The sequence below is a fragment of the Lissotriton vulgaris genome, chromosome 1_1 (genome assembly GCF_964263255.1).
Source record: "Lissotriton vulgaris chromosome 1_1, aLisVul1.2, whole genome shotgun sequence".
Taxonomy (NCBI): domain Eukaryota; kingdom Metazoa; phylum Chordata; class Amphibia; order Caudata; family Salamandridae; genus Lissotriton; species Lissotriton vulgaris.
Window position 1 is genome coordinate 1491619283 of NC_141685.1, and position 23210 is coordinate 1491642492.

Here is a 23210-nt window from a genome sequence, read left to right on the forward strand (position 1 = left end):
ATAGAAATCAAAAATAACATAACATAACATAACAAGTGATTAGAAATTTGATATATCGTGCCTCCACAGGAGAAGAGTGGCTCAGGGCTTGTCTCTGATTGGCTGAAGTTTGGGTTTATCAAAACAATGTCAATTGGTTAACTATGATGCTCGAGGCGTGGTGTAAGACAAACAGATGTCTAGGATGGGTGCAGAAAATCACTCCAGAAACATTACTTTAGGCAGGGAGGAGTTTTAAAGAAATTGGAAAGCTGAGAGGGTTCAATGCCTGGGACCATATTGGTATCTCCAAGGTTGGTGACCTACTGGAATGTGGGGCCCTAACGTCCTTTTTGTCCCTCCAAAGGGAGTATCGGCTACATGATATGCAATGTTACAATTATACTTTGTAGATTTATACAGCGCAGCTATTCTACAGTGAGGGTATCCAGGTGCTATCCATGGGCACAGGGAGATTAAGTGATTTGCCCAGAATCAAAGGATGTTAATCAGACACCGAGACACGAACCCAGAGTCGGCAGCTCTGGCCGCTGTCCAACATCCTCACCAAATACCTGCAGGTCTCCCAGAGTATGCATCACTGAAAGGGAGACTCTTGATGGGGCAGATACCAGAGAAGGCAGTTTCCTTCGAATATAATACAATCAATAATTATATGTCCAACACCCTAAGGAAAATTAGAACCAAATGAGTAAACAAACTGGGAAACTGGATGACCTGGAATGGGAGGCTGCACTAATGTTTCAAAGAGAAGTAGCAATTAGTTCCAGGCTGAGACCCGTTCAATTTAACATCCTCCACCAGAATTATAACAATAGTTCTCCTACATAAAATGGGTAGAGTGGCGCCATCAGATTGTTTGAGGTGCGCACAAAAGCAGGGGGTGCCAACACAAATTCCACAAGAAATCAGCTAGCTGTATTAATTACTAGGAGTTGGATATCCAGGATGATATTGAACCATGCAATTTGATCTATTGTGCCCGTCAAGTCACTGTTGATTCCTTAATTTCTCTTGTATCGCTATTATTGAACTATGTAGAAACATCTGACGTGATGATGCCCTTCCGCTCGGTTTTCTTATTTGTACAGGGCGCTTGTTTGGGCTCTTTTTGTAATGATTTACAAAAAAAAATTTTAAAACAATGTTTATTGCTTTCTCTGTTAATGTACGTACATGGTACTGCTTGTTTTAAATTCTGTGGGACTCCCACCATAACCGGGAAGATTCAAGCATGTGAATCTATGAAAAATTGAATACTAGAGAACTTTGTATTAACTGGTTCTGCAATGTTTTTTATTGGAATCTTTAGATGCTGGTTTTTAATTATAAAATCACATATTCACTTTTTTTTAGGTCGAGCAGACGTACTCTCAATGTGTGAGCATTGAGAGTGTCTGCTTCAGACCTAATGTGGCCCGTATTTAGGAGAGTGGACACGACTCAGACGCGCGCTTTTGCAGTCTCAGTTTTGACCGCGGAAGCGCGCGTCTGAGCCGCGCTTGCGCAGATCAACTCACAGCCCCTGCTCGCACACAGCCAGCCCCCACCCCTCTGCATGCACGCACACACACACAGGCACGCGCGCACACACACACACGCTGCCCCCTCCCTCCCCCCTCCCCCCTGCATACACACAGACACGCAAGCACGGAGCCCCACTCACCCGGACTTCTACTCGTCCCGCTCCGGGGCTGCTCACTCCGACGTAATACGGGCACAGGGACACCGGCACTCCGCTCCTTGGCTTCCCGGGCGGACGCCGGCTGCACGCAGGGCTCTCCTCTCTCTGCACCGGAGCCATGCGCCAGCCACTGCAGCCTGCCTCCTGGGAAGCTCCGGTCGCGTGTCCGGCCCCGCCCCCGTCCCAACAAAGGTTGCCTGGCTTCCTGTTGAAGTCGGGCTGCGGCGGTGAGTTTGCTTGTTTTTTATTTTGCAGTCGTCCGGTCCTGGGGCACCTTTCCATCAAAAGAGCAGCTGCAGGTCGGTGGTCGCTGCACAGTGATTGCCTTTCCTGGAGACTCAGAGGGGCTTGTAACAAGGAGACTGTGAGTGTGTAGATTCCGGAAAGGCAACGATTTCTTCTTTTTTAATATTCTTATAAGTACCAATTAGCATAGTAAATGTCGTCATGAGAGGGCACTGCCTTTAGTAATAATAAAAGCACAGAACGTGACTCACATTCTTAACATTGCATGACGTGCAATTACTTTAAATTTGACTCAACATAGATTTTATTTGCAATTCACTGTAAGGAAAATCATTTGCAGCTCTGAGTTGTGCTGCGTTCGCACCGGTTACTGTGACATCACCGCAGGGCTGACTTTGAGTTCTACGTTATTATGATCAGAGCTACGGAGTGATGTTCTTAAAATTAGATGAGTTTAGAATTGTCTTACTTTTGTGCAGTAAAGTGGTTAGGAAAGGTCGCTGTACCCTGCCAGAGGCGCTTCTGTCTCTCTCTGGAGAGTGTGGCTCTTACTCTGGCATCCGCCAATCTAGGTCACAAACATGCAACGCGCAGGAGAGCTTCTCTTGGCAGGCGCCGCTTCCAAAGTGACCTCATCCCGGCAGAGATGGCACTGCTTGCCAGCACAATACAGCACCACGTGACGCATGCCTCATAGGTGTGAAATATCCGTCCTCCCTGCCGACTACCATATCCGCATGATTCGAGTTACACCTAAACAGATACCAATGATTGAGGACCGGCAGCTCTAAAATGTACACTCGAAGACGTCACGGATGTATTTTAATTAGTGTGCGGCCTTCATTGAGAAGAATGCACCAATAGACCAAAGGCGGCTGTGGATGGTACAAGAGAGCCCACAAGCACCCCGCAAACATCATACACGCAGGAAAGGGACCAACCGGGCTGCGGTTGTTACATACACTGACTGACATTTCATCAGCGGCGTTTCACCGACTCATCAGCCACTACTGCAGTATGCTTTCAATTAAAACATTGTGAACAGAGCCCGAAAGATGTGGGTCAGGAAAATTATTCATGTTTAAAGAACTTTTGAAAGAAGCTACATAGCACTCAAACGGTACCTTGAAAGGTCCCGATTTACCAAATAATGGTGAACAGGATCATTTTGCAGAGAAAAATCTAGACTTTCAAACCTATTTTCAGAAAGTGCTCCCTCGGTCTATTGGCTGAACTGGAATGGTGTAGTGAACCTGCGCTGTTTGCACATTGTTCCTACTCATTAAATGAACTGATTTGGGTTCATTGACCGCTGTACATTAGTTTTTGTTGATTTATGCAGAAGTCTGTGTGATTGACGGGAATATCACAAAGAATCTCATGAAATAACACTCTCCATCCAATAACTCTGTGGTCCTCCATGTGCCGGGGCAAAACGACTTCTTTTGACCACTGATACAACACATAATGCATTACAAATGCTATAGGTGTCACATTTGCAAAAGTTGTAACTATTGGCATTGTAAATGACAAAGCTATTAATTTCGCCATTTTTAAAACCAACACATAAATAAAAATTTGTCATTTGCAATACCAATAGCTCAAACTTTCCTAATGCGAGACCTATTGCATTGCAAATGCTTGTTTTAAGATATCAGCCTATTAAATATTGTCAAATCTAATAAAACATGCCAGTAGTCTATAAACATAATAAAATCCACGAAAACATGTTCCTTGTAATCATGTCCGGTTTGATTGATTGAGTTTGAGATTTATATAGTGCTTGAATGCCTAAGGGGTCTAGGCGGTGCAACGGAGGAATCTGCCAGTAATGAAAGAAGGAAAAGTGTTCAGTTTGAAAAGAGCAAAGTTTTCAGAACTTTTCTGAAGGAAAGCAGAGTTTGACAGTTTTTAATGACTAGAGGGAGCATGTTCCACAATTTAGCGGTGTTCAGGATAAAGCTGCTTTTTCCCCAGCGAGCTTTCCTAAATTTGGTTATCTGAAGATGTTTACTGTGCGCTGAGCGTAGTGTTCTACCAGGATGGTACCATGGAAAATGCTGTTTCAGGTACACAGGTCCTGTTCCATGAACAGCTTTATACTCCAGGCATAGAGATGTAAACTCCGTTCTTCTCTTTACTGGGAGCCAATGAAGAGTTTTTAAGACTTGAGAAACTGACTCGTACTTAGTAATGTTCAGTAGCAGCCTGGCGGCAGCATTTCGCACCCGCTGATGTTTCAGAAAGTGCTGTTTCTGAATGCCCAAATAAAGGGCATTTCCATAGTCCAGCCTGGATATTGCTAAACTTGTCACTATTGTTTTTGCTGCATCTGGGGGAGTAAATTGTCTCACTTTCCGGATTAACTTCAGTGTTCAGTGAACCTGAGAGGCAACTTTATCAATTTGATGATGAAAGGTAAGTCTGTCGTCACAGATGATGCCCAGGTTCTTAACCTTGTGCACTGGAGTAGAGTTCCCATGTCCAGAGGCCACCAGTTCTGTGACCAAAAAGAGGTATTTGATCCCATCAACAGAACCTCTGTTTTACTTCCATTGAGTTTTAGACAGTTTGAGCTCGTCCAGTTGTCTACATGAGACATACATTGATTAAAACGAGCAGCGGTGTCCTCCACATTGCTTGAGGTGGACACCACAATCTGGGTATAGTCTGCGTAGGAGACCAATGAGAAGCCAAACTGCCTGATGACATGAGCTAAAGGGGTCACATATAGATTGAACAAAGTAGGACTTTGTTCAACTAACTGAATACCTGGATAGCATCAACCTCCTCGATGCCCATCAATAGGGTTTCAGAAAAGGCTGCAGCATGGAAACCACAATCCTCAACGTCATTGATGATATCCACAAATCACTGGATGCGGACAAATGCTGCCTTCTCATTCTCCTAGACCTATCAGCAGCTTTCGACAAGGTCGATCACAAACTCCTTATTAAGGTGCTTTAAGAAAGGGCAGGTCTAAATGAGGTGGTCTTACACTGGTTCTCCGCCTTCCTTCACAACCACACCCAAAGAATAAAAATCAAAACTTTACGTCTGATCTACACCTTGTCAGCAGGGGAGTCCCCCCAAGGTTCAGCGCTCTCCCCACAACTTTTCAACATTTACATGGAACCACTTACAACCCTACTCAGAAAAGCCAACATTCCATTCCATCTGTATGCTGACGACACACACATCTATCTGGAAACCACCTTCATTGAGGACATTCAGAGACTCAATGACATGCTTAAAGAAGTCCAACACTGGCTGTCAAGTAACCACCTAAAACTGAATCGAGACAAGACTGAAATACTCCTCATCTCTCACAAAGAAGAGAACCCCCAAATTGCGGAAAGGCTAAAAGCAATGGATGCACTCAAAGGGGACCTCACCCTGGCGGACTCTGTAAAATCACTAGGTATCACTCTAGGTCCAAAACTGAACATGAACAAACACATTAAGACCTCCACCAAAAGCGCCTTCCCTAACCTGAAGCTACTGAACAAAATAAAGCCTTTCATCCCACCCAATGACCTCAAACAAGCCACCCAAGCATTGGTGTTATCTAGATTAGACTATGGGATTGCAGCCCTCTCAGGCACATCAAAGGCACACTTTGCTCCCCTCAAAACAACTCTAAATGCAGCAGCCAGAATGGTCACAGGAGTGTAGAAATTCGATCATATCTCACCCGCACTCCGAGAACTAAAATGGCTCCCAGTTGAATTGCGTGCCAGTTTCAGAACAGCCTGCCTCACGCACAAAGCCCTTCACACAGGCAAACCTGAATACCTGGCCTCAAACTCAAAAAATCCAGTCAGACCAGGATCCTCAGGAGCTCGAACACTCTACTACTCATCTAGCTGAAAGCAAGCAAACAAAAAGCTGCGGCCAGGTCCGTCGCGAGTAATGCACCTAAAATCTGGAACTCTATTCTCCCCCACATCAGAACTATCCCCTCCTTTGCAAAATTCAAAAGACATCTCAAAAATCTTTTCCTAGAGCGTTCCCTAGTGAAGAACAGGAGCCGAAGAAGTGCACCGGAGCTCTAAATAAATTGTCAGGTGCAAAGGGAAATCACTAGTCATAAAAACGGCAATGAGGCTAACAGATGTTAAAAGTAGAAGGAAAAGGTTTAAAATAACAATAGGAGCGCTGTAGTTTCAATAGCAGCAAGTCGAGAATTGTGGCAGAAACCTACCGCTGGTGTTTGACCAATATGTATTTAAATGCACAGTTTATCAATATTTTCTTGTAATGGCTCAAGTAGTAGCTTAGCCCCATTGTTTGAAGTGTTAGTTCCGCCTCCATTTGATGGCCTGTGCTGAAGAATCATGATGATCCAGCCTTAAGTCTGTGTAGTTTGCAAGAGACGATGGCTAGGGACAACATAGTACAATTTAAATAACTTAAGGCTGAGAAAGAACTAAAAGAAGCAAGCACATTTTGATGCAAGCTTGACTCTAAGACATAAGGTAAGATATAGTGTGAAGTGCAACCTTTGTTTTACCATCAATTCCATCTACAAACTGCCGTCCATCGACCCTGCCTTCCTGTAGTAGGCCATCATCACATATGTGCTTTTAACCACAACTCACTAGTTTTGCTGATGTGCAACTTAAGTATACTTCTATAGGGTTCTTCTTATCTAAATCTAGCTAAATTACTAACATTTCTTTTAGCAAGTGTGTTGCATTTTCCTACATTGACTAGTAACTGGGGAAAACTTTTTTTTAACAGAGGTTGATTGGGGCTCTGGTTATTGTCGCATGTTGTACCCAGGGCACATTTTACACCTATTAGCCTGCTCCTAAAATTGTGCATTCTTTTTACAGGCATTACCTTTGAAGAACTGATCAGCTTCAACCCAATGGATCCACCAGAGACCAAGGAAACGGAAGTCTAACTGTAGGAAGACACCTTTGTACAGCAGAAAACGAACTGGAAATGCGAATAGTAAAACAAACAGAAAAATATCAACTGGATATTAACTTTAATCTGTATTTTATGGATGACTGCTGCATTTTATTCTAGGTGGGAAGCTAGTGCCTTTTTTAGTATTTTATAGATACAGGGGAATGTGCAGAAAATTACTGCAACAAAATAGTTGTGTTTTTTAAATATATCAAAAGCGGGTAGGTTTCTTGGTGCAGTGATTATATCATCACTTGATAGAGACCACTTCCGCGGGGTAATAGATGTAGATGGGCATTAATGCCACCTCCAGTGACCAAGCTTAAAAGCTGATCATTCCGAACAGAAAAAATGACCAGTAATATAGTTCATTTTTAAGGCAATGTTGCTCTTATGCACTTTTTATTTGCCAAGCCCGTATCTATTTAATGATATGGACTATGTGCTCGAAGAAAAACAAAGTCGTGACAAGCTAAGCAGCTTGGACCTAAAAGATTTACATCTAGGTGAAGATAAAATATTCTTCAGTAGTATGCAGCTCGAAAGAAGTAAATGTGGTGTTTTGGGCTCTCTGTCCACTGTGGAACCCGTAGATGCAAATTATAACCTCAGTATTCTCGCTTGTACCAATTGAGTGATACTGAACAGATCACTTATTCTCCTTGTATCTTAGTTCCCTCTCTGCGACAGGCTGGGAGGGTTTAGTACTGGATTGACAACCCATAAGCAAGCTCTAAGACCAGACAGGCAGATGATGCAGAAAGGCAGCGTAAAGAAGCTTAAATGTCCCCTGTAATCTCATGTCTGGTCTTCAAGTGAGCCAAGCAGAACTACAGTGATTCCTCTGGAGAGCTTGTAAGCTACCAAAGCACTTCCTCGACTCTCCTTCCAGTTATCACCAATACCAACATCCCGAAAGTAGCAGCTGGGAGAGGTAGCGGGCATTTGCCCTAGGGACCAAAGTTGATGTGCTGTGCTCTATTATCAATGCCTGGATCTGAATGTTTACCATGAGTGGTGGCCGAACCGGACATAAAGTCACCGGTGAGACCAGCAGACCACAATGCAAGTTACTAAGACATTTAAAACAAAAAACATATGAAGACAAGGTTTACATTTCATACGTAATGAGTCCTTTCTCATTACTCAGCCCGTTCAGGCTCTATTTGTTCACATTTAAACCTTACACAACTGTGCCAGCTCTATGAAGTGTAAAAAAATATATAAATATATAATAGGAATCGGATTGAAAAAAATCAAATCTTGTCTTAATACTGTGTGGGAGCACTTTTTCAGTCAGGAAATCTTGTTGTGGGTTTTTGTTATTAAAAGGAAGATTAGTTTAACATTTCCGTAGACCTATGCAGTGCATAAGAAAGACATTTCAATGATAATTCGATACTTGTCCGTGCCAGTGATGGCCCAGTACTCTTCCGGGGCACGCAATGTAAATGTTTGGGGTCCTTGCCAGAAGACCTTCCCACTTCACCCGACCACCTGTAAAATGTTATTTCAATTGAGCCCCAGGGAAGATAAAGCTAACTTTTAATTTAACGCGAATCCGCTTCAGACCACTCCCATCTAAGTCTTTCTAAAGCTTTAGGAAGATCTCCATAGCACTTCCTTTCAGCCACTACTCCCGCACACTAATACCTTGTGAAAGGAGTGGGGTCAGAGGCACATGAACCCAAAAGCCCCTGTTATGTGGTGAAGTGGTAAAATGGAATTGTAATATTTATGGGGCGCCTGTTGTAGTTCTCGCTTTGGGCTGCAGGAAAACATTGATGTTGGCAAACTTTGATGGTAGGTTGTTCCTACCTTGAACTTACATTTATTTTCCATTATCAATATGGTAGGTTAGTCTCGTGGTACACAAATTACCTTAAGCCTGTCTATTCAGGGAGGCCTTTTACAATGCCATCCAATTAAGACTACTACCAGACGTCGTTTAGTATGTGGTCCCATTTGGACCTTCCATTTTGCTAGCCTTTTTGTTATAAACTATTTTCTTAATTTGTACTCCCTGCTAAATTGTGTATATATGTGAAGGTAAACATCAAGCGATTCTCCTTTCAACTGGAATGGCATTCTTGTGTCTTTGTGGGCTGACAAGGTTACATCTTTGGAAAAACGTAATTGCTACACATGAAAAGGAAGACTAAAAAGCGCTGCTTCATTTTGTTAACCTCAAGATGGGTGTCTATTTGCAAAATCCTGTGTTTGCAGCTGTTTTGTGATGTATGTTACCGACTAGTGTAGTGCTGTGACAATTCACCATGCAGGTACCACTGTCATGTGGATAATCAACTCTTATAGTGCACGGATGTTGGTTATAAGGAGCTCAGGAAAGTGAGCGCAATTTCTGCTTACCTTAAAAGAAAGTGTAAATAAGCTGGGAGATGTGTGTGTATGTGTGTGTAATTTTAACATGTGGTAAAAAATAAATGTTTTTGAAACAACTGCATTCGCTCTCCACATTTTTTCTCATCACTTGAAAGTCGAACCCTAAAACTAGTATTATTCTGACAATCTTTTCGTTTAATTTTATGCAATATAAAAAAAAACTTTCAGTCTGGTAGTTGAAGTTTCATGCCGCAAAGCTTTCAGGCACAAACGTAGATAACATTTCTGCAATCGGTGTGCACATCCATGGGGCATTATTATGAATCTCAAAAATGTCACTGCGTGGAATGTGTAGCTTCGTCTTCATTTGCTAAAGTTATTATATTATCTCAATTCCGTTTATTTTTTCATTTTCAAATCAAAGTATGCGAACAAGGGTTAACATTGGGGAAGTTTGTACACAGGAGAGGCGGATTTATCTGGTTGCCCAAACAGCTATCTGAGATGTGTGCTTGCTTTGTCAGCTACAAGTCCATAAAACGATAACCACAACTTAAACTTGGAGCAAAAATCATGGCTTTGTTTTTTGTTTTCTGTTAACAGTTTTTTTATAGAACTTCAAACCGTTCTAAAAGTGCACTCTTCTGAACCCTCTTAAAGTAGCTTATCAGTGCCAGCTAAATTACCCAAAACGGTTTACATTCACATTTTGATGCATCTTTTTCAGAATACATGTTTTAACAATATTTACAAAGATTATACAGAACACTTAACATTAATAAAACTGCAAATCAAAAATAACTTCAAGCACATAAGTAGCATGTTCAACAGTAGGAGATGAGTCCGTCGCTAAGACTGCTGAAGGAGTTTTTGATCATTTTGTAAATCTGATCTATCAGGACTAGTGGCAAGTGCTGCTTAACTTTCGTTTACATCATACATTTCAAAAGCTATCCATTGTCGAGGGACATTGCTCAGGCTTTTGGAACTCTGCTAAACAAGCAACTAATCTGGCAGCACGCAGGCCTGTCTTCAAGAAGCCACTTGATACACAGCATAGCTTTTCATTTACAGAGCACCATTAGATGTGGGAGAATGATGCAGATCCACTGGCAAATAATGCGTTCCTCAGGAGTCAAAGTCTCAAGGTTCTACACAAGATGTAGACATGCTATATTTAGTATCAAAAAGGGGTAGAAATCATGTTGAGGTGATGAGGGGCAGGATCATTCAAAATAGAAAACAAAACATGAGGACCCCTCAACCCATAAATGCATCCACTATTTTAAGGAGGCTACGCAATACTTCTGTACTTCTCAATGCCAACAACTGTTGGAGATTTTACTCTACTTATTTAGATTTAGAGAACTCCTCTCTCAAGTGTGTCCCACTAGCTAAAATATAGGTGTCAAGTCTCCAATTAACAGTGAATGTACAGATTGGAACTAAAGTGGAAAGGAAACCAGAAAGTAGAAAACTCTAAAAACACATAAAATGTGTTCTCTGACTGGTCTGACACCAAAATGATATTAATACACAAGTACAAGATAACAGTTTACATGAATAGAGACTTAAGACCACAAAATCAAATGCAAAATCTTGCATAACTTCTCTGTACATACATTAACATGTGTTTTCATGACCATGGAGTGAAGTTATCAATCCTCTCATTTCCGTGATGTTTAATCATATATTATGGATACAGAGTGCCCTCTAATCCTTAAATTACGATCCGAGCGAGTTTGAGTAAAATTGCAAATCCCATGATTCTCTAGGATTCACTTCTGGTTTTAATGCCGCTCGTAAGAGAAGCAGGAAATGCGGGAACAGAACCCTAAATGAAGCAGCAGTATCAAGAGTAAGGACGCCGCATGAAGAGCAGGTCTGTCATTCGAGCATTGGCACACATCTTTTACATCGGAAGACCATCACACAAACATGCAACCATTTTGTACACCGGAACCCTCCACAGAGTCTTAAGTCTCAATACACAGGTACGAGAAAATCGTTTACATTAATAAATATAATTTTGATGACAGACGAGTCAACCGAGAACAAACTTTCGTATGTGTTTTTTAAAATGTACTACTTTCTTGTTTCCTTTTCCCCTTTAGTTCCAATCTGTACATTCAATGATAAATGGAAACTTGACACCTATATGTAAGCAAGTGGGATACACTAGTGAGAGGAGTTCTGTATATCTAAATAAGTAGAGTAACATCTCCAACAGTTGTTGGCATTGAGAGGTATAGAAGTATCACGTAGGCTCCTTAAAATATTGAGTGCATCTATGGTTTGAGGGGTCCACTTGACATACTATAGTTAGGCACTCTAGTCTAGTCCTGGCTTGAAATGGTTTTCACATCCAAGGCCAGGGTTTAGGAAAAGGGGAGTTCCTTAGGTTTTAAACTCTGGTCCTTCACATTAACAATTGCACCAAGATTTTAAAAAAGTCCAAGTTCCTGTCTTCTGACGAGGAGAGCTGTTTCATTCTGCATCTCATCTCCTGGCAGGAGCAAGGATGTTCAGCTCTATTTGTTTTCTTCTCAAGGATCTATAGTGGCTTACTTCAAAAGGTCCACATGGTAAGATGGCAAACATTACCTTTAAGTTGAGTATTTGGATTCCTCAGTTTATCTGGCTGGAAGAAAAAAAATGCGTTTCATCGTTTGATGTTCACCAGGAATTGAGACCAGGCTGTGCTGTAAACTACTAAAGTAAAGTAACCAAGGCCAAAAAGCAACCTGTTTTAGGTGGTATCTGGGTAATTACCACCCTCCTGTAAGTTTTCATATCTATTCGTAATTGTTTTGGCATGTGGTAAGTTTTAATTCTTGGGTCTGTTGCTTGACACTCCTTTATTCTGGTCCGATCACTTTGCACTGGTGTTCCTTGAACTAGTTACTTCTACATTGCGCAGCAGTCTTTTATTAATGTTCTGTGAGTCTACAATCCTGGTATCAAAAGTCATTCAGACTTCCCTGAAAAAGTAAATGTTGGGCTTCAGTCAAATAACGAATGGCCCAAACCACCCACTCAATTTTGTGTTCTTCCATGATGTTGAAGCATCCTATCGAACCAAACTAATTAGTAGCCCCAGCACTCCTTTGTATCCCCCACTAAACATTTCATATCAACCACACTTTTGCAGAAAGTAGAATAAAAACTCCACCCAAATTCAACATTTCAAAAACATCAGTTCCGAAGAGTTTACCGAGATGTACAAAATAGTAGGTAAGAACCTGTCCACACCTTAATACCCCAGACTAGAAATATTCTGCCACATCATTGCCAATTTACGCAACCAGTTTGCCTCTTTCAAATCGGCCTTTCTAGGCAAAATCTGGGATTAAATGTACTAGCAAATGGTTTAACGAAGAACTGGTGTGACTAAAAAGAAGGCGCTAATTGCACGTAAATGTACTAAAACTTAGAGTACTCCTCGTATAAATGTAAGAATATTTGTTCATGTTATGATTTAAAATTGCTTAAATATTTGAGCAGCAGTTAATGATTATAAAGAATCTATGCAATATTTCTCAGCCCACGTTCAAAATGCAACATTTTAGACTGACAGTACGCGGTAGACTTTAGGTTTTTGGGTTTCTATTTTGCCAACAAGAGTCTACAATCCTAGTAGCCCTCTACCCTGTTTATCATACACTAATGTGGAATATTTTATCGGTTTAAAAAGGGGAAAAAGTACTGTCTCTATATAGCACCAAGGGCTCACACTGGAACTCCTCAATAGTCTGCAGCAAGGGCATCAACCCACTGAGCTATTGCTAGGGTCAATGGAATTATACTATTGTGAGGCTGCTGCATTTTTCACATAATCGTGACTTTGTCGCATCTGCCACATAATCCATCATCTGGATTTTAATTTTTTTTTGTTTCTAGCTCAACAGTTAAATAGTTACTAAAAATGCAGCGACACGTGTTGCACAGTCAAAGGCACGTTGTAAAGCTTAACTGGTCCCCTTCCTGTTGCTTATTGCTATATTTGGATGTTAAACTGGTACTAATGAGGTATGTACAACCAATGCCCAGAAAGCTTTAGCAAGTGTAAAAATAGCAAAATAATAAAGGAATACTATCAGAAATTGTACAGCATAAATTGCCTTTTCTTGCAGCATACTTTACTGACCCCGGCCACATAATTTGGATCTCCCCTGCAGCATAATTCTAGTCATCCTGGCTAGTGCATTCTGATTATATCAGCTGATGTGTGCAACATTTGTCAACATGTCCTGCTTCCTGTACGTGGATTCCTCCAGCCGTTTTAATTCATACCTGAAGAAGTCAACATAAATCAGTAAATTATCCCTCTTAACATGTGTACATGCATAATTCGTGCTACGCCCAGGAGTTTATGCTTGCATTAAGTGGTGATTTTGAATTTTGATGAGGAAAAACTCACTTTTGGAAGGGTTCAGTTTTAAATTGGGAAACGTGAGCTAGTCTTGAACAGAGTCCATATGCCATTTGGAGAGGAGACCATTAAGTGCAGGTGGGTGTCATCTGCATATGATTGTTGATGATAGAAGGTCCCTGCCCTAGTATTGATGGAGCAAGGTTTTATACGTAAAGAAACTTGCTTGGACTCAAACCTCTCGAAATAACATGTAACAAATTAACCAACATGTTTTGTGAAGACTAATAATTGCACCACACAACATTTTCTTTATGTAGGGGAAGCTTGTCTATGTGCTTAATAGCCAGTGATCCGAGTGTCTAAAAATGGCTGCCGAAAACGGAGAACTCTTCTGCACATGCGTTTACTGCATCTACGTTGTATGGCGTCTTTTGCTTTTGGTGGGAATTCTTTGCAGCTGCGCAGTAGAAGCTAAAATGGCTGCTTTGAACCTGACATGTTAATCCATATGCTTTCGCTTAAACTAAACCTCGCATGTTCTGCTAAACTATGTTATGTTATAAGGACTTACAAAGCACATGGCTGCCCCAGCAATAGGGCGTCCAATCGCCAGCGGAGCGAAAGGTAGGAAGGCGAGAAACTAGATGGATGTAAAAAGCCAGGTTTTAATCCGCTTCCTAAATGTCCAGTAGTCGCTGGTGCTGCGCACAGTCAGGGGGATGGGATTCCAGAGTGCAGGTTCCTGAGCTTTAAATGAACGGCCTCCAGCTCTACAGCGGCGGACTCGTGGAATTCACAGCAGATGTTGATCGGCAGAGCGCAGTGCCCGCCTAGGGACATAGGCTGTGCAAAGCTCCTGTAGAATTCGGGGACTTTGATTATGCATGATCCTGTGAGTTATACAAAGGGTCTTAAATTTAATTATTTGTCTTATGGGCAGCCAATGAAGACTGTGAAGAAGATTGGAGGTGCGACATAACCTGGGTAGAGCAAAAAGAATGCGTGCCGCAGCATTTTGAACACGCTGGAGTCTGGCCGTGACAGTTTTATTAGTGCCCAGCAGTAGACCATTGCAATAGTCCAGACGAGGAAGCACCATCGACTGCACTATCAGTTGACGGGTAGAGGCGTCAAAGAAGCCTAGAATAGTTTTGAGGCTGTGCAGGAGGCCAAAGCAAGTGCCTGCCACCTTCTTAGCATGAGGCTCAAAAGTAAGGGCAGTGTCCATCAAGACCCCAAGATCTTGAAACCGTGTCATTTGGTTGTTACGTTCTTTAGCTAACAAGGTCAGAGGGCGGACGTACACATTGAACAGCCTAGGGCTCAAGGCCGAGCGCTGGGGGACGCCGCACTTTAGAGGGTAGATATTGGAAAAATGAGGGGGGAGCGTGAACCTAGAAAGAGCTTTCCGACAAGAATGCAGTGAACCAGGCCAGAGCCCCGCCTTTGACTCCGATCTCTTCCAGGCGTTGGAGAGAATGTTATAGGAGACCGTATCAAAGGCGGCACTAAGGTCAAGTAAAACCAGTGCCGATGTACTACCCTCAACTTGTGTTGCCCGAAGCTGCTCAGTAACAGCTAAAAGCACTGATTCCGTGCTGTGTTTTGAGCGGAACCCGTTCCGAGATCTTTCAGATTAATGCCATAGTTAAAATAAAATAATGGAACTGGGGTAGAAATAAGTGGTATACAGTGCATTCATTTATTTTCGTATTCTAATGTGTTTTTTCTTTGACTTTACTATTAGCTTGTATTTGGGCCTGGAGGGTGACTGGATGCTCCAACTTGTCTGAACCCTACACATGCACATTTGAATCATGAAAACTCTGCCACAACATTGAACTGCTGCCAAGGACTTTCTGACCAGCAAAATGCTTGGAAACTTTACCTCTTGACCCAGAGAGGGGAAGAAGATTCCCTTAAAGTATATACATTGTGCAAGAAAATAATGTGAATGTTGCTGGGTGGAATAAAAGCATGGGAAAATAAATGTAAGGGTGTCAACATAGAACAAATTTAACTAAATGAAAATGACTTCACAATATTATGGTGTGATGAACTCTCCCCATCCCATTGACCAATCAAATGAAGGGAATACACGAATACTGAAACATTTAGTGGAGGGTACATATCCTGAAAATGGTATAACTAAGGTAGGCCAAGTCAGTTAGATTGTCCGACTTCTCACAGGCCTGTCACTGACCCAACATTGCTGAAGGAGTTTGTGGATCTCACAGAGCGCAGAGGATTGGTCGAAAACTCTGACGGAAGAATCGGGAGCTTGCTGAAAGAAAAGAATCGATCCATTTAGAAGGGAACGAGAGTAGCACCAGATAAGGGTGTAACAGTGGCGTTGCACTTAGAAGAGGTTACCTGTTCTGTCCTGATCCTTTGGTTCCTGATTAGTCAGGGGCCCCCTTTCTTTCCAGCCCATGGCCAAGGGTTGGTCTTCGCACCATTCTAGGTAAATCTAAATCTGTGTGGTATGTCCTTGTATCGTATCCCTTTCTCACCCTTCCCAGTTACCAATGTCTAGAGATTTTTCTAGGTCTTCAAAGATTTTTTCTTTGATCGTTATTTTTATTCTTGAGAAACTGGTGATTTACATGTATTGTTATTTGACCTCACAAAATATTGCATAGATAAAGTCTTTAAAATTCTCCAGAGTCTGATCTTTTTATGAAATAAGGTAAATTGTTAACGCCTATTATTTCAATTACCTGATCCATTGACCTGAATAAATTAAGAATCGAGGTGACAAGGAATTGGTAAGTTATGGTGTACAGTTATAGTTAATTAAAAGTAAAATAATTCCTGTTCGGCAGCTAATAGATTACTAGCTTAAACATGTGTATGTTTATGGGCCCAGGTGAGTATGGTGTATTATGAAGAACCCAAGCTGGTAATTTTGCGTCATCAGTATTTTCTTGGTAGCAGAATGATGGATAGGTTTTAGTTAAAGATAAGTAGTTAGTTGTGTATTGATATTATATTGATTTTATGTATTAACCAGAACCCGTTTGTATTGTTATTCGTTGTCCAAAATTCCCCGGGTATATTGAATAGCGGGTGGTAAATGGAAGCCACATTGCAGTGAGGTTACTTGCCTTGATGAAGTAAGTGCAGAAGTTAGGTAGAACTTGAAGCACTGGTTAGGGATTATTATTCTTGTATAAAAGTGAGTGATTCATAGCAAAGGAGTCCACTGGTGAAACTTTGGTCTTATATCACCTAGAAAGGGTAAGTCTAAAGGAGTAGCAGGTTTTTTGATTCTTTTTTTTTTTTTTTTTTTAAATTTTGAAAACCTTTATTGAGACCAGAACACACAACTATTCAGCCTGACATCCCGGAGGCGAGGCAGCAGGAATAAAGGAGACAAATAGTGTCAAACAGTTGAGACATAATCATCAAAGGTTAAATTTTATGATAGAAAGACATCAACAGGCGCCCGCGGGCGCGAAAGTGGCAGTGTATAAAGTATGACGCTGGGTGTCAGGGATGGGTAGGGAATAAGGCAGGAAAACACTCAAGAAAGGCAGATTGCAGAGTGAGAAGGAGGAGGGCGGGGGAAGGTATCAGGAGAATGAATTACATTAAAGCTCAGTTGGCGTCACAGGTTAGGGAGAAACGGTACCATGTTGGTCAATTGGTTCGGGCGGTAGACACACATCCCCCCTATATTCGTTCCATGCTCCCCAGACTTTCGTCCAAGTCCGAGGCCTCCCTCTGGCCACATAGACTGTCTTTTCCCTAAACATACACCAGTCCATGTTGGCCTTCCACTGCACCAATAGAGGGGCCTCAGCCGCACCCCATCTCTGGGCTATGTCCCTCTTCGCCACCATGTTCCCAAGGGTGACCCACCTAGTCTGTGCAACGTTGTGGTCGGACGGCTCCCACACATTCAAGAGGCATCGGCGGGCCTCCGCCTTGGAAGCCACGCCAGTAACCTCCTCCATCACTCGGTGGACCCTCCTCCAGTAGGAGGCGATCACCGGGCAGTCCCAGAGGATATGTAGGAAAGTGGCAGGAGCTCCACAGCCCCTGCGGCAGAGGCCGTCAGGTGAGAAACCCATACGCATCAATCGGGGCCCTGTCACGTACACCCGGTGCAAGACCTTAAACTGTACGAGGCGAAGACGGGAAGAAATGGCAACCTCCTTGGGAGAGGAAACCGCACTCTGCCAATCCTCGTCGTCCAATTCAAGGCCATCCGCCACCCACTGGTCTCTCAGGCCAAGGAGGAGGTCCGTGCGTGCATTGATCAACTTCCTGTACGAGAGGGAAATTACACTGTCCGGCATATGCCCATCCAGGATCCTATCTTCCAGAGGGGAACTTTCGGGAATGACGCCGTCCGGCGGAGTGGCCGAAAGCAGCGCATGTCGCAGCTGCGCATAACGGAAGAACTCCGTCCCGCCCAGCTGGTACTCAGCTTGTAACTGGGGGAAGGTCTTAATCAAACCCCTGGAGAGCATGTCCTCAACCCTGCTGATGCCGATGAGGTCCCACCTATCAAAACCCTTGGTGTGCCATAGTCTACCCAGGATGTCGGATTCAAAGAGGGGAGTGAACCTCGTGAGTCTGCCCTGCCATCCTTGTGCCTTGGTAACCGCTTTCCAGGTGCGTACCGCCGTTCGGGTGGGGCCCGTTAACTTGCGGTCAAAGGATTTGGAGTATAGGGCACGGTAGTAATTACCGCCGCCCGTCAGCCACCTATCCATGGCGTATCCGGGGCTCACCACTGGGCCGTAGAACCCATGGTTTAGGGCAGCCAACTGCGACGACCAGTAATAACGGCGCACGTCGGGGAGGGCTATGCCCCCATCGTACCATGGGAGCGTGAGTTTGTGGAGGGCAACGCGGGGGCGACCCTCCCAGAGGAGGTTACGGAGAAGGCCTTCGAGCTCACGGAAGTAGCGGGCTGGGACAGGGTCTTGTGTGTTTTGTAGTGCGTACAGGAATCTGGGTAGGGCCATCATCTTGAAAAGGGCGGCACGGCCGAGGAGGGAGAGTGGCAAGTGGCGCCAGCCGTCGACATCGCGTCGCAGCCTCTGAAGAGGAGGGAGCAGGTTGTTATCATACCGGAGCTTGGCATTACCGGAGATGTAGATGCCCAGGTATTTGAAACCGCGCGAAGCAATCTGAATACCGCAGCCCCTAGGGAGGCGCGGGGTATCCCCCTTGAGGACATATAGAGAGGACTTGGCCCAGTTAATAACCAGGCCAGAGTACCGCCCAAAGAGTCTGATGACGTCACAGGCCACAACAAGGGATCTGCCAGGTGAAGACAGGTACAGCAGTATGTCATCAGCGTACAAGGAGACCCTGTCCTCAAAGCCAGGGGCCCATTTGATACCTCTCAAGTCGGGATGTGAACGCAACAACGCTGCAAGGGGTTCGAGGGCCAAGGCAAACAATAGGGGGGACAGGGGGCAACCCTGTCTAGTACCGCGACGTAGGGGAAATGGCGCCGATAAGCGGCCATTGACTGTAACATTGGCCATCGGGTCCGCATACAGGAGCTTCACCCAGCTCACGAAGACCGGTCCAAACCCGAGTTTGGCCAGAACCGCCCACAAATAAGGCCATTCGAGCGAGTCAAAGGCCATAGTGGCATCCAAGGACGCCAACACAGCCGGTTCTTCAAGAGTGTGGGCCCGGGCCATGACCCCATGGAGGCGGCGCAAGTTAAGGGCAGTGTTGCGGTGGGGAATGAATCCAGATTGATCGGGGTGCACAAGATCGCCAATGACTCCAATCAAACGATTAGCCAAGAGTTTGGCAAGGACCTTGGGCTCCGCGTTAAGGAGGGAAATAGGACGGTAGGAACGACAGACGTCTCGCGGTTTGCCCTCCTTGTGGATGACCACGATGGTGGCCAATCGTTGGTCTAGGGGGAGAGAGCCTCTCTCAAAGGATTCCAGGAACATCTTACGGAGATGCGGGGAGACTGTGTCCGAACGGATCTTATATAGTTCCACCGGTATACCGTTGGGCCCAGAGGCCTTTCCGGTATTAAGTGAACGGATCGCAAGATCGACCTCGTCCGCGGTGATGTCCCTATCCAGGTCCTCTCTTTCTTCCTCGGAAAGACTAGGCAGGTCGATATCAGAGAGGAAGGCCGTCGAGTCCGCCTCCGAGAAGTCCGAGGCAGACTCATAGACCCCCCGAAAGTAATCCGCGAAAGAATCCACAATGGCGCTAGGATCCGTAAGGGTCGCACCATCGTCACCACTAAGCTCTGGCACCACCCGGCTGGCCATCTCCCTTCTGTCGAGCCAAGCCAACAGCTTCCCGGCCTTATCGCCCACATCGTAGATGCGACCTTGCTGTTCCTTGGCCAGAACAAGAGCGGCATTAGTGGCCAGGGCGCGGTACTCCGCTTGTTTCAGCGAGAGATTGTGAAGGACCAAGGGGTCCGGATCGGATCCCAATTGAGCCTCGAGACGTAACACTTCCTGCTCAATAGTTAGCATGTCTGCGTCTCTGGTACGACGGGTAGCAGCGATAATTGCCTGGGCCTCGCCCCGGAGCACCGCCTTAAAAGCTTCCCACAATGTAACGGCCGACTCCACCGAGCCAACATTCTCGGAGAAGTAAAGATCAATGGATTTGGCCAGGAGGGAGCGGGACTTGAAATCACGGAAATACCATGGATTGACTGCTGCCGGGCGCTCCGACAGAGTCACTCCAAAGTCAAAGGAGACCCATAGCGGGGAGTGGTCGGAAACGCCCCGCGCAAGAAAGCGGGCCTCGGAAACGGCGAGTGCGTCCGAAGCCAGCGTAAGGACATAGTCGATACGCGAGAGACTCCCATGTGCGCCCGACAGGAAAGAAAATTGACGGAGCGTGGGGTGCAAGAGCCGCCACCCGTCCACCAGCCCAGTAGACTCAAGGAAGGACGGCAGCCACATCTGTGGCCCACGTAGGTCGCGGGGCGGTTGACGATCAAGGAGACCAGAGCAAACTGAATTAAAGTCACCCCCCACAATCAAACGACCAGCCGGCATAGACAAGATGGCACCACCCAGGTCCTGAAAAGTACTAGACTGGAGCCCTGGGGGGACGTACAAAGACAACAACGTAAGGGAACGCCCTTCCCATCTCCCAGCCACGGCGGCGTACCTCCCCCTATCGTCAATCAAGGTGGTTTCTATCTCTAAGGGAAGGGATGCGCGCACAAGAATTCCCGCCCCCCTGGAGCCGGAAGAGAACCCCGAATGCACCACCATTTTATATCCCTTGCGATTCAGGGCTTTACAGGCGTTGCCCACCAAGTGCGTCTCCTGAAGAAGTACAATATCTGGCATGTGCCGTTTAATCAGTTGTATAACCACCCCTCTCTTTATGCGATCACCCAACCCGTTAACATTCCAACTAAGAATTTTCAACACCCTACCCCTCATCCCTCCACTGCCCGCCCCACCCATCACCCAAAGACACTTACATCAAAAAAAGTCCAGGATCGCCATTGTCCATTTGCCACAAAAGAGAAAAGAAAAGAAACACAAAACAAAACAAAACTGTACCCAACAACCCCCCCACCCTGCACCCCTGCATTAGACTAAAAAGCCCCCCCAACCAGCAGTGTGCCTGTCGCCCCATTAACTACTCTACAGAAGACCCCGAGGAGTGAGGAATCCCCGTGAAATCGTCCCGCCATCCACCATGAAAATAAAGGAGAGAGTAATCGCACCAAAAACACCAGTCCGGCGGTCATTCGAGGCAGGGGTAGCCCCGGCTCCCAGTTCAGTCTTGCCGCTCCGCTCCGCCCGAGGCGCCTCCAACATCTTCCTCATGCTCATCACGCTCTGGTGTCACAGTGTCCAGCCACTCGCTAACATTCTCAGGATAGTCAAAAAAGTAGGCACGTCCCTTGAATTCCACACGGAGCTTCGCTGGGAACTGCATAGAGTACTTGAGACCCATGTCTCTGAGGCGTCTCTTTACTCCCGCGTAGCTCAACCGTTGGCGTTGTACCAGCCTGGTAAAATCCGGGTAGAAATGCACCTCCGCATTCTGGTATTGTAGTGGCCCGTGCGATCTGGATGCCTGGAGGATCGCATCTCGGTCTCTGAAATTGAGAAGGCGCGCCACAATCGGTCGCGGCGTCGCCCCCGTTTTAGGTGGTCCCCCTGGCACACGATGGGCACGTTCTACTGAGAAGAAATTACTCAGTCCAGAGGGCGCCAGATGTGTCTTGACCAATTCCTCCACAAACAGGTCCGCTGCGCCATTCTCGGACCTTTCCGGAACCCCTACTATACGGACGTTCTGCCGCCTGGCTCGCCCTTCAAAGTCCTCCAGCCGCTTTGAGAAAAGATCGGCAGTCGATCGCAGGTTCCGGACCTCAGTTTGCAATTCAGAGACATCCGAGGTCAGACTGGTGGTCTTGATGTCAAGCGCTCTCACACGATCGTTTGTCTTGCCCAAGTCGGTCCTGATGAGGGAAATATCAATAGCCATGGAGTCCACTTTATGGGACAGAGTCTCGTGCTGCTGCTGTACATTGGCACGGAGGCTAGTAATGGCACCCATGATGTCCATGAGGGTAGGGTCCGAGCCGTCCGGCGGGCCAGTCACTGGGGTCCCTTTGGAGATGGCCCCCGATGTAGGTGGCGACTTGAGATTCACATACCGCTCCATGCGGTTGTTCTGTGTCTGCGGTTTACCCCGACCACCTTTATTCGATGCCCTTTCAGGATCACCTCTGCCCGCCATGATGGGTTCTCGAGAACAAAGGATAGGCGGCAGCAGGTCAGGGTCCACAGCCGATAGGCAGTCGGATCAAAAAGTCACAGTCAGGTCGACGAGGGCAAGGCAAGTGCGCAGTGTCAACACCAAGGAGATGGCAGGCAGGGCCCGTGTAGTCCGATCAGGCGAAGTGACGAAGTGGCGAAGTCCGGATGGACAATGGCATCGTCACGGAGCGGAGTTCAGCTCGACGTAACTTTGCTCGGGAGTCACCGATTTGGAAGCCGATTGCAGTCCCCGCCTCAGTAGACCGTCAGCAGTACAGTGCCACCAACGTGGGACAGGATTTCAGGCAGGATAGTTGCGGTGGATCGGACGGTCCACGGAGCTCCGAGCTTACGCGGCCATCTTGGTCGCCCGCGAAGCTCCTCCCGGTTTTTTGATTCTTGAATGAAGAGTAAGTGGAAAAGGTTTTACTCGTACTGTGTGAAGGGTAAACGGAAAGGTTTTACTCGCTGTGAAAAATTGACTTTTCTTTGAATCTAGTCAATTCAATTCAATTTAAAGATAGCTTTATTCGGTATTTGTTAAAAGACCATAAAAGCACATAAAAATGTAAAAAACATTTCATCCTCAAGCTACATTAGTGCAATTTAATACATTATTATACATAAAATCATAATTTGAGAAAAAGATTAAAAAGACCATCATTAAAACTATTTGTCAGACCTAGGGTGTTAATATGTACAATTAGATATAAAGGAGTACCACGAGATACCATTGTGCAAACATTATGCCATTGAACCTCTACATTTTACTATGTATTTCAGAAAATTGACAGCTATGGCCCTAGTAAGTTCATCTTGTAGCATATATAGTCTGATCAGAGCTGGTTTACATTGTCTCAGTCCCCACATCTTTAAGAGGGGTAGCAGATACCTCTTTCTG

General features: G+C 45.0%; 1 protein-coding gene across 1 annotated transcript in view; it reads left to right on the forward strand.

Moving 5' to 3' along the window:
* Nucleotides 1-9306, forward strand: part of MAPK12 (mitogen-activated protein kinase 12) — a 431974-nt gene extending 422668 nt beyond the window's left edge. Inside the window, exon 12 of the mRNA XM_086967390.1 lies at nt 6769-9306. Within this exon, the coding sequence (XP_086823516.1) occupies nt 6769-6839 (71 nt within the window). The 3' untranslated portion in view covers nt 6840-9306. The remainder of the gene's footprint in view (nt 1-6768) is intronic.
* The last annotated feature ends 13904 nt before the right edge of the window (nt 9307-23210 follow it).